This window comes from Marmota marmota, unplaced genomic scaffold, assembly GCF_001458135.2.
Source record: "Marmota marmota marmota unplaced genomic scaffold, marMar, whole genome shotgun sequence".
NCBI lineage: Eukaryota > Metazoa > Chordata > Mammalia > Rodentia > Sciuridae > Marmota > Marmota marmota.
In genome coordinates, this window is record NW_025999990.1 from 21362841 (window position 1) to 21375050 (window position 12210).

At 36.5% G+C, this 12210-nt stretch overlaps 1 protein-coding gene across 1 annotated transcript in view; it reads left to right on the top strand.

The window, feature by feature from the left end:
• Epg5 (ectopic P-granules 5 autophagy tethering factor) overlaps nucleotides 1-12210 on the top strand; it is a 98440-nt gene that overhangs the window by 24224 nt on the left and 62006 nt on the right. Inside the window, exons 8-13 of the mRNA XM_048806289.1 lie at nucleotides 140-254; nucleotides 643-793; nucleotides 2054-2209; nucleotides 3572-3729; nucleotides 5858-6012; nucleotides 7972-8112. Coding sequence (XP_048662246.1) covers nucleotides 140-254; nucleotides 643-793; nucleotides 2054-2209; nucleotides 3572-3729; nucleotides 5858-6012; nucleotides 7972-8112 — 876 coding nt within the window. The remainder of the gene's footprint in view (nucleotides 1-139; nucleotides 255-642; nucleotides 794-2053; nucleotides 2210-3571; nucleotides 3730-5857; nucleotides 6013-7971; nucleotides 8113-12210) is intronic.

Below are 12210 nucleotides of genomic sequence, written 5' to 3' on the forward strand. Positions count from 1 at the left end.
TCTCTGTCCTGGAAGAAAAGTCTGTGAGGATTCAGGAGCATACTATATGTGTGCCATGGAGACCTGTCATAATTTAGCTTCTGTAACTCAAGACCACAGATCAAATTAACTGATGTGACTTTGCATCTTTTTTTCCTAGGATGAAGATCCTGAGACTAGTTGGATTCTCCTTAATGAAGATGACTTGGTTATCCTTTTTTCACAGTTTCCATTCCATGAACTCTTTCAACATCTTCTTGGGTTTAAAGCAAATGGTAGACTAACTTCTTTTGTCATAAAGAAAATATAGTAGTAGCAAGCTCAAATGTCAAGTCCTGCTTCTTTTATAGGCTCCTGATTTTACAGATTTTCCTGTGCCTGCCTAGTCCAGACTGCCCTTGTCTTGTGCTTGTAATTTCCCACTTAGTGCTTAAATGCAAGAAGGCTGGCTAGTTCACATGTTGCCCAGTTTAATGAATTGTTTTTAATTTTGTATTTTGTCTCGAGTTGCCCATTTTGTGTTGACATAGGAGCCAGAGTGATGGGATTGTTAATTCCTCCCCATCTTGGCTTTGTTTTCTTATTAAAATATTTAGACCTGTATCCTTCACCATTTTTTAAAATACCAATTACCATTTTTTCTTTTATCTGATTGACTTCCAGGAGATTATTTACCCGAAACAACAAGACCTCAAGAGATGATGAAAATTTTCGCCTTTGCCAACTCATTAGTCGAACTTCTGGCTGTGGGGTTAGAAACCTTTAACAGAGCACGCTATAGGCAGTTCGTGAAGCGGATTGGTTATATGATCAGGTAATACTGCATTTGTGCATCTGTTTGCTTTCACTCTAGTAAGACACAAGTACTGCATAGTTGGGATGATGGGCATTTTACATTTTAGCTCTTAGTTCTTACAAAAGTAAGAATTATTTTTTATTCCCTCTACCAGATGGGAATTTTATAAATGTTCCCAGTCAGAATATTTGCTTGATCTATTCATATTTGTATGTGCCTATACATTGTGTGTGTGTGTGTGCGCATGTGTGTATAAACATATGTACACACACACACACACAAACACACACACACCACATGGGCTATTATTTTTTCCACCTACTTCCCTCCAGAAAAAAAACTCCATAAAGCTGCAAAACTTCTCCCTTTTTCTCCTTTTGTTTCCAAATCAAAATTAATTTTAGTTCACTTACTTTAGATATGTAATCATCAACTCTATGAGTTTAGGTAAAGGTTGCAGAATACCTTTGAAGTATGGGCTCATTTTTCAGATGTGAAGCAAGTCTTTGGTCCAGAGTAAGGAGAATGAGACTGTGGGAAGCGGGATGACTGGTGACTTGGAGAGTAATTTCTTAAAAGCTGAAAGCCTGTCTTTACTTGTTTTTGTTAGAAATCTACCTAGTCATTCATTTTCTGATCCTTCTTGATAAATAAGGCAATAAGTAAAATTTGTTCTTCAGCTCGCATATATAACGTATGACTGCATGTCTACTATGTGCCAGGACTGTGGCTTTTTATTTTATTCTCTTAATAACTGTAGGAAAGATCTTATTATTACTGTTATAAGATCAATGTTCACTCCTTACATTATTATGCAAGTATTTCCATGTGTTATTATTGTAGGGTGTTGTGATTGTTCTTCTTTTGTTTTTCCATCTGATTACTTTTCTTTGTGTTGATTGCAGATTCCTCTCATACTTTGTAATTGCAGAATGGTTTTCTGAATGGCCCTCCGCGGTGAGGCCTCTTCAGCTCCCAGCTACCCCTTCCCTTGGCCGTCCCTCCATCTCCTGACATACCCTGTTCCCTCTCCTTCTTTATTTTTCTCAGTGCCACTTTCAACCTTGTGATAGACTCTTTCACTTTATTTTGTGGGCTGTTTGCCTTCCACTAGAGTTGGCTCCTGGAGCATAGGGGTTTCATTTTGCCCGTTATGCTACTTTCAGAATTGGAAGATAGTAGGTGCTCAATCAATATGTGCACAATCCTTCAAATGTATTATGAGGATGCTGATAGTGAGTGAATGAAAGGTACGGTCTTGTCTTTCTTCCTGCTCAGGATGACCCTTGGCTATGTAAGTGACCATTGGGCACAATATGTGAGCCACAATGGAGGCTTGGGATCAGCCTTGCAGCCCTACTCCTTGGAAAAACTACAGGTGGAATTTGATGAGCTGTTTTTGAGAGCTGTCCTACATGTGCTGAAAGCCAAAAGGTAAGACATGATACTTTATGGAACTTCCTGGCTAATAAGAAAGAGCAGAGAGAAAGTCAGTGACTAACATGGATCAATGTCTTAGTCTGTTTCATCTATTTCTTATCTTGGAGAAATTCTTGGACTTTAGTGTTCCTACCTGTAGTTTATTCCCTGTTGGTCAAAATGATATCTGCTTTAGGTTTCTTTCTCTCTTAAAATAACTCAAATCTGAATTCTGTTTTGCTATCCATGAACTTTTGGGCATCCATAAGCAGGGCAAGAATTTTACGCCTAAAGGAATTTCATTACATACCTAATATAGTGAGAGATAGTATGTGCTTAGTGCCCGTTACAAAGTATTTACTGAATTTTATTTAAGTTGTCTTACTCTAAGGGTTTTAAAATTTAGAAATGTTGCTGGATGTGGTGGCTCTTCAGTGTGTTTAAGTGCTCTAATGTTCTGAATGCAGAGGGCTCTATTTGGAAGTATGGGTCAAGCTATATTGTAGAAGCCACTGGATGTGAAAGTGAGAGGTTTCAACTTAATTTGGTAACCACTGAGGAGCCATGAATGGTTTTGATTCCTCTCACCCAGTGCCCATGTTGCTGTGTGTACATGCGTTACTGTATGCCACCTAACACACATATCCACATTAGGTAGCAGCCTGTCACCTTTGTCTTAAAAAGATCTTTGATTCAAAATGCAGCTCAGGCTTTTGTTATTCTCTCTGTGCCTTTGGAACCCCCTGTGTAAATTGGGGATAACACCAATAATTATTGCCCTGGTTTTAGTGAGGATGGAGTGAGTTGATGTTATGTGCAGATTGAGTGTCCCTAATAAAAAATCTCCCAAATCTGAAACTTTTTAGCACTGACATGTTGACCTCATGAAGTTAAATGCACCAAAAATATCATGTAAAATTACCGTTAGGGATATGTGTATAAGATACATATGAAACATAAATGAATTTCATATTTAGGTTTGGTTCTCATACCCCATATATCTTATTATGTATGTGCAGATATTCCAAAATCTGAAAAAATTAAAAATCTGAAGCACTTTTGGTCCCAAGCACTTGAGCAAGTGATATTCAAATATGTATGTATATCATATATCACATAACCTATATCAAGTGTATGATATGGCCATTAGAACAATACCTGGCATAGACTAAATGCTTGATGAGTTTTGCTGTTATTGTTATGCATCATTGAGGTGTTTATGACCATGTTAGAAAAATTGTGATAGTATGATTTAAGAATTTTTCTTTTTTCTTTATTTTTTTTCCCCTGAGAATGCTGAGGGTTTGTTTCCACTTTCTTAGTGTGGTGAAACTGAATAATATATAAAGTTATTCCTGCTCTTTTTAAAACACACAGACTTGGCATTTGGCTGTTTATGTCTGAAATGCCCTTCGGGACGCTGTCAGTTCAGATGCTCTGGAAGCTATTCTACCTCATGCACCAGGTGGAGTGTGGGAACCTGCAGCAGCTCTGCCCTGCCCTCCAGCCAGCTGAGTGCAAGAGGCAGCTCCAAGGTACAGCCTCCCCTGGGGAGGCAGCGCCAGCTCCCCGACTTCCTGCACTTCTCTGTCATTGCCTTCTAACTCTTGGGACTAAGAGAGTATTTTACTTTGTGTACTGATTGATTTTGAAATTCAAGACACTGCTTCATTGCTTGTGTCCAGGCTCTGTGCTACACACCGTGGCAGATATTCAGCCCATGCTGTGTGTGATTCCAGGCCATGCAGCAGCCTGGCCTCCCCGAGGAGCTTAGGTCCTGTGCTGGCAGTTGTCTCTCTGGACTTCAGGCTCTGGTAGCACGTTATCTTCTCTCTTACTGCCTTTTTCACCTGGCACAGAGTTACTGTGATGCAGCAAAATAGTTTCCTCTACCATATCAGGTTCTAACTTTGAGATTGTCTTTACACTTGGCCTTCCTGCTCTAATTTGCTATTTTTGCGTCTTCTCATTTGCTTAATCTTTCATGTCCCAAATTTTGTTAAGAGACTTGATTTTTACTGTGTTTATGAAAGCCTAAGATTTTTTGTTTTACCTTTTTGTTATGTTTTATAATTAATAAACATCATAAATTCTTATTCTTATTTATTTATTTTTTTGATACTGGGGATTGAATCCAGGGGTGCTTTACAACTGAGCATATCCTGTTCTTTTCTAATTTTTTATTTTGAGACAGGGTCTTGCTAAATTGTCAAGGCTGGCCTCAAACTTGGCATTCCTCCTGCCTCAGCCTGAAGTCCTGAGATTACAGGTGTGTGCTACCACACCCAGCAGAAATTATTTTTTATAGCCAATTCTTATTTGTCCTAATGGCTATAAGTGATTCTCAAGTCACAGATAATTCCTAAAGAATATATTTTTACTGTTAATTTTAACATTTTAACTAGTGGACTTTTTAGCAGGAATTGCTAAAACTTGGCTGGTTTCATTTTAACTTCTTTTTGTTTCCTTCTTTCTAGTGTGCTCAACACTATGGCCACTAGTAGAATTATATGCAAATTTGATGATAAATATAGAAATGTGTTTATGTTGTTTTCCTTAAAGTTAATGTTTTAAAAGCCAATTAGAAAGCAATTTCTCTCACCCATTTGTTATTTTTATAGAATTCTTTAAAAATGTAACGCTTTTCCCTTGTACCTTCAAACATTCTAAGTTTAAATGATTTCTAATTTTTTATTATTCTGAGAACACTCTGTATAGTAATTTCCATTATAAATCTAGTTTTGGGGACAGGAAATGAAAATTGGTTTGATAAGTGCCCCAAGGAGTTATTTGAAACTGCAGGAAATTTGGTGAACTACCTTTGATTTCTCAAATGTGCAAATATGTGAAGAGAATTGTTGGCTTTTTGCCTTCTTACTGTGAAAAGTTCCATCAGAGGAATATATTTCCTAAATGAGCTTTATTCCCTTTTCTCTGTAAATTTTCCCTTGGCAGCATCTAGACATTTCTATCATGTCTTGCAAAGTTGTTAATACTGCCTCCTAGCAACAAGATGTAACATAGCATCCACAGAAATAGCAAACATATTCTGTATTGTTTATTACATTTATGGTATTTCAGTTATGATTATAACTAATATATCTCCTTAATTTTTACTTATAAGCCCATCACTTTTATTTGTAATCTCATGTTTATGCTGAGTAGTTTCTTAATCTTAATTTTATTAGTAGTATCTTCATTTTTGTGATTGGTCATTATCCAGTAGTTTCAAGCATGCCTGTGACGTTGACAGTGTCACTTTGGTGGGCAAGAACTCTACCACTGAGCTCTGCCCCAGCCTATGTAGTATTGCTTTGGAAGGTGACTTACCTAGTGGCAGTAGTAGTGCTTTATAGTTTGTAAAGCACTTAACTGCTAGCATGTCATTTAATTTTTTAAGTAGTATTTTGAAACAGATGAGGAAACTGAGGCTTAGAGGTGATAAATGCCTCCTCTTAGTGTGCTGGAATTTTGGGGGCCATTTGTTCAGCCTTCTTTCCTGATACCTGTATAATCCATTTCAGAACAAAGAAAGACTTTTTGTATCTTTAAAGTTTTTAAATATCTTTTAATTTTATATTTTCTTTCTCTTTAGAAGAGTAATTAAACCACATGATTTTTTTTTTCTCTCTCTACTTTAATTTTCTTGACATGAATTTGCAGACCCAGAACATTTTGTGAACTTTGAGAAGTGTCTTTCTTCTATGAATAGCTCGGAAGAGATTTGTCTTCTGACTACCTTTGCTCAGATGGCTCAGGCCAGAAGAACCAACGTGGATGAAGACTTCATAAAAATTATTGTTCTGGAGATATATGAGGTTAGAATATTTATTTTTATAAATCAGCAAAATTTTTTTTGAGTTGTTTATTTGTTGATTTTTTTTTTTGTACTGGGAATTTTATTCAGGGGTGCTTAAGCACTGAGCTACATCCCTAGCCCGTTTTATTTTTTATTTTGAGACAGGGTCTCAACTAAGTTGCTTAGTGCCTTGCTAAGTTGCTGAGGCTGGTTTTGAATTTGGGATTCTCTTCCCTCAGTCTTCCAAGTTGCTGGAATTATAGGTATGTGCCACTGTGCCTGGCTTGGTGTTGCTTTTTTAAAAAATATGACTTATTGAGCTATTGTCTGCACTCAGAAGGAGATAGAGAACCAAAGGAGCTTCCTTTTGCTGTAGAGAGTTTTGAAAACATGAATTATACTCTGCCATTTTTCACTACTATCTCTTGACAGTTGATGCATGGCTTTTGATAAGGAGTAGACAATTTATCACAGCCTGGCATTTGTAGTTTTTTGTACTGTTTTCCTTACTGTTCCTCAGACTCCTTTTTTCATCCCTGCCAGTAACATGGAAACCTGGCTTCCAAGCCAATTTAAATGAGAGGGTTGAAAGAATATTGAACCTAGAATCAGAAAACCTGAGTTTTGGCTTGACCCTACTATTAATTACCCATCTTACATCAGAAAAGAAAACTACTACTCTGGGCTTTATTTTCCTCATCTGCAAAATGACAGAGTGGGATGAGATCCTTGCATTCTTTACTTTTTCTCTGAGCCATCCCTGCTGATGGAGGAGAGTGAACTTGGATTCCCTAAGAGTCTAGGGACTAACCCCAACTGGCTGCCAGTATTTCCACTGGAGATGTGTGTATATCCAAAAAGCCATGTGCATTCTGTACTTTAAGCTGTTGTGTATCTCTTTAAATAAAAAAATCATACTTTCTTCAAAGTATTCAAGTGTACTCAAGTAAAACTATATTTGGAGGAGATTGTCTGAGTTTATTATCCCCCAGTATTCCAGTTTGAGAATGGCAGACCTGGATGATTTTAAGTTCTTTCCAGAACTCTGTTCAGCTGTTCCTACATTTACACTTGTAACCAGGCATGAGGTTAAAACCAATGGATCTGGAATTCCTATCTTTATAGTCTAAAAAAATTCGAAGAGATATATTTTCACGTACATTAAATGACATTCTCGGGATCTATTGTTAACATATATTTATTCTCTTGAGTAGTGTTTTCCAGTGTTTTGACCATGAGTCACAGTAAAAACTACATTCTATATTATATTCTGACCCTAGTGTGCATTATTGAAATAACAATTAATTTTCCGGTGATATACTCTTAGATTTTTCTATTCTTTTTTATTCTTTCTATTTCATTATATAGTTTGAAAGATGTGGTTAAAGAGGAGTTAGTTTAACATTGATATTTTAAAAACTTTTGCAGTTAGGGATCTTAGGGATCTTATTTTGGAGGAGGGATTGTGTATTTCCATTAAATGCATTCTGATTTTTATCATTTTAGTGATTTCCTCAAGTTTAAGTAAGTTTTGACATAAGGGACTATTTCATTGTTACTGACAAACTTTGGGATCATCTACTTTTTTTTTAAAATTTTTAATGAGATGGGTCGAGAGCGCACTGTGTTGCCCATTCTAGACTTGAGTTCCTGGGTTCAAGTGATTCTCTTGCTTCATCCTCTGAGTAGCTAGGGCTACAGGTAAGTACCACTGAGACTGACTCAACTCTCCTTTTTAAAGGAATCCAGTACTTAAAGTCATTGTTACAAATGTTATCATTTTCAGGAATTCCCTCTCCTCCTGAGTTCCAACCTCTGGTAGATAGTTTGCTGTCTAACCTTCTGACATCTTTTTGAACAAGGTGTGAACTGAGACTCAATGTGAATTCTTTGTTTTATCTGAGAAAACTATGGAAATGTGTTTTGATTGATAATTGTTATTTAAAGTGCTAACTCTGCTCCTCCTATTTACCTTTAGGTATCTTATGTCACCCTCTCCACCAGAGAGACTTTTTCAAAGGTTGGTCGAGAGCTTTTGGGGGCCATTACAGCTGTTCATCCTGAGATAATTTCTATCCTTTTGGATCGAGTTCAAGAGACCATTGACCAGGTTGGAATGGTAAGAGCACTGGCTCTTTATTTGCTTTTATCTTGTTTTTAATCATGAAATAATGGCACATTGGCTAAAATAGGAAGGCTGTTGGATTTGACTGTGTCACTTAAGGGCATAGTAGTATGAATAGAACTAAAATTTACTGTTACTGTGTGCCAGGCTCATAATTTGTTTGCCTTTCATAATTCTTAAATTTTACTCTTGGAAGAAACAACTGTGACTAAGAAGGCCATGTTCCAATCAAACACAAAATTAGAAGTAGTAATTTAAGTTGAGCAGGACACAGATATTGCTTATTTCTGTCATTTATTGCAATCCCTTTTGTAATTTCATATAGTTTTTAAAAACAACTTTATTTGATAATTCATGTACCAGAGAGTCCACCTATTTAAAGTGTACAAGGCAGTGGGTTTTTTAGTAAATTCAGATATATATAGCTGTCACCATAGTCAACTTCAGAATTTTAATCACTTCACAAAGAAACCACCTACACTTCAGCTATCATTCTGTTCCTCCTTCCCCCTCAGCGTGAAGCAACTGCTAATCTGCTTTCTGTCTCTCAGTCTGCCTATTTTAGACATTTAATATAAGTGGGATAATAAGTATGTGGTTCATTAGGAGTGGTTTATTTCACTTAACATGGTGTCCTTAAGGTTCATCTGTGTTGTAGTCTTTGTCAGTTTCTTACCTTTTTAAGCAGGCACAATATTCCATTGTATTTATATATTACCTTTGTTTATTCATTCATCTGTTGATAGGCACCTGGGTTGCTTCTACTTTTTGGCTGTCATCAGTAATGCTGCTGTTGAACATGGATGCACAAATGTCTCTTTGAGATTTTGCTTTCAGTTCTTTTGGGTATATACCCAGAAGTAGAATTGCTGGGCCATATGGTAATTTTACTTTTAATTTTTTGAGGAACCACCATCCTCATAATGGCAATGAAAGGCGCCTTTTCCTTTTAAGAAAAGCATTGTGTCCCACAATTATATTTGTAGATGATTGTATTGCAATAAAAAGTCCTTTATGTGCTGTTCAATATAGCAGCAATTTTTTGGTTACACCTTTTTGAGTGACGATTTAATGGAATGAATTCCAGACAAATGTATAGTGAGTCATGTGTTTCTTCTTTTTTAAAAAATATTTATTTTTTAGTTGTAGTTGGACATAATAGTTTTATTTTATTTATTTATTTTTATGTGGTGCTGAGGATCGAACCCAGGGCCTCCCACATGCTAGGCAAGTGCTGTGCTGCTGAGCCACAGCTCCAGCCCCAAGTCATGTGGTTCTTTTAGTTGTATTGAGCTCATGATGGTTTTCTCTCACGTGTTTTTCTGTTTTGGGCAACATTTTCAACTTGGCCATGATACTTGTAGTAGGAAATTATGTCCATATATACTTAATTGTAAATGTAAATCTTGGAACCATATTGTTTTTTAAAGTACATTTATAAGGTGCCGCCATTGTCCGTTTATAAATGTGGTACTCTTGTGCTCTGTGAACTTGCTGAGGTTTTTGGACGGACTTATCCAAGCCACTGTGCCATCAGATAAATAGGATGGCTTTCACTTTGGGTTGATGTTAATTCATCCTCTAGCTCCAGCGACTGGGAATGAGCTATGGTTGGGGTCCTGAACTTCCACTGACACCCTTGGGGTGTGTCAGAAAATAACTTGGTGTTCTGGAGGCCTAGCCTGAGAGCACTGTGTGGAGATTGCTCTGAGTTAGGGTAATAGTTAATAAGAACCAAGCCTTTGGGACATTCTGGAGTTTCAAAGATAGGCTTACTTTAGAGGACACATTCTCTTTTTGTTAGTGAAATCTGTGTAATTCCCTAGAACCTCTTCAAGCAAAATTTGTGACTTTTTTTTTTTTATTTTCAGTGAAAGCATGAGTATATTTTAGAATATGTGATGTAAATCCTATTTTGTTGAATAAATTCTTACTACAACTTTTACTGATTTCTTATTGCTTTGACTGGAACCTTCATTACAATATTGAATGAAAGTAGAAGGGCAGACTTTCTTGTCTCAGATTCTGTAATAGGGAAGAAGAGTTCAAAAAGTTGACTTATCATGTGGAGGTTATAGCTTAGTGGTTGGAATTTGCCTAGCATGCACAAGGCTGTGTTCCAACCCTAGTGACAACAGAAGGATAACTATGAAGTATAATGAGGTTTTTCATGGATGTTCTATGTTAGGCTTGATAAGTTTCTTTTTCTAGTTTAAATCTTTTTTTCTTCCATGAGGAGGTATTCAAGGACTTTCATTTTTGTATCCATTGAACTGATCTTAGGATTTTTCTCCTTTGCTCTATTAATGCAATTAATAGATTGCATTGACTGGTACCTACAAAATTTCAAATTTTGGTTTCTCAAATGTTGAACCATCACTGTTTCATAAAATTAAAAAAACAAACCTTGATTGTACTGTATAATCTTTTCTAGATATTGCTAGGTTCACTTTGATAGTAATTTTTGCATGTATTCATGAAGGTTTGATCTGTAATTTTATTTTCTTGCTCTATCTTGATGAAGCTTTGGTTCTGGGATTATGTTAGCCTCATGAGTTGAGAAGTACTTCCTCCTCTTTTGTGATGTGGAAAAGTTTTTGCAAGATTGCTATTAATTCTCCTTTTTTTCCCTTTTTTATCATTGTTTTATTTTGAAATAATTATAGACTTCATAGGGCTTTTAAAAAGGGCCTACGAACAAAGATAGCCCGGGTACCCTTCATCCAGTTTCCTCCAATGATAACATCTTTTTTTTTCCTTCAATTAAAAAAAAATTATATTCTCCTTTGAATGTGGTAAAATTTGCCAGTGAAATCATCTGGGCAGGAGTTTTCTTTGTAGGAAGTCTTTTGATAACAAATTGAATGTCCTTAACAGAACCAGGATTATTCACATTTTATTTTTTCTTGAGTCGCTTTTTGGTAAGTTACATTTTAAAGGAATTTTCTTATTTGCTCTAACTAGTTCAATGTATCAGCATAGAATTGTTTGCAATATTTCCTTGTTAATCTTTTCATATCTCTGGAGTCTGTCATGAAAGTGATAACCCCACTTCCATTCTCGATGGGCAGATACATACTATAGCACTACTTTATGTCACTGGGATAGATGCTTTTCAGGACAGATCTCAGGGCTGTGGGCATTGTCCTATTACCACAATTTTGCTGTTTCTGCCAGATACTTGCAAAGTAAAGTAGGACTTTTGTTAGAATTGCCATTTTACCCTTTTATTCATAATATTCAAGACTTTTATTAATGAATCTTCATGAAAATTTGCACTATAGTATAGACATACACAAACAAAGATTTTTAAAAAAGGGACTAGTCTTTCTAAAATCTATTCTTTTTACTTTTCTCTCACATTTTGTTTTGTCTCCAATTTAGAGCTTGCTGATATATAGTTCTAGGACTGGAGGTGAGGCTCAGTGGTAGAGCGCTTGTCTAACATGTGTAAGGCCCTGGGTTCCCTCCCCAGCATTATAAAAACAAACCAACTAACAAATAAAGCCCCCAAGCAAGTAGTTGTAGGCTGGTGTAATCGGATATGCTAGTCACTAGGCCTTGGAACATTGCTCTAAGTGTAAATTACTTAACTGAGTTTGAAAGACAGTATGAACAAAATAATTTCATACATCTTAATAATTTTTGTGGCAATTTCATGTTGAAAATATTTTGGAGGTCCTTCCTTCCCCTCCTGTGTATGATGGAAACACCATGGCTGCGGCAGCCCAGCTCTCCCTGACACAGTTATGAAGTGGGAATCCTATATGAAAAATATTATAGACAGGTTGATACAGGCAATACTGGAAGGTTGTTGGCTTCAGATGCTGCTGCTTTTCTGAAAAAGTCAGGGCTTCCAGATTTAATACTTGGAAAGATTTGGGATTTAGCTGACATAGATGGCAAAGGCATCCTGAGCAAACAAGAATTCTTTGGGGCTTTGCATCTTGTAGCATGTGCCCAGAATGGACTGGAGGTTTCACTGAATAGCTTGAACTTGGCTGTTCCTCCACCAAGATTTCGTGATACCAGCAGTCTTTTACTAACCAGTAGAACCCCTGCAGCTGAGCTTCCATGGGCTGTTAAAAGTAA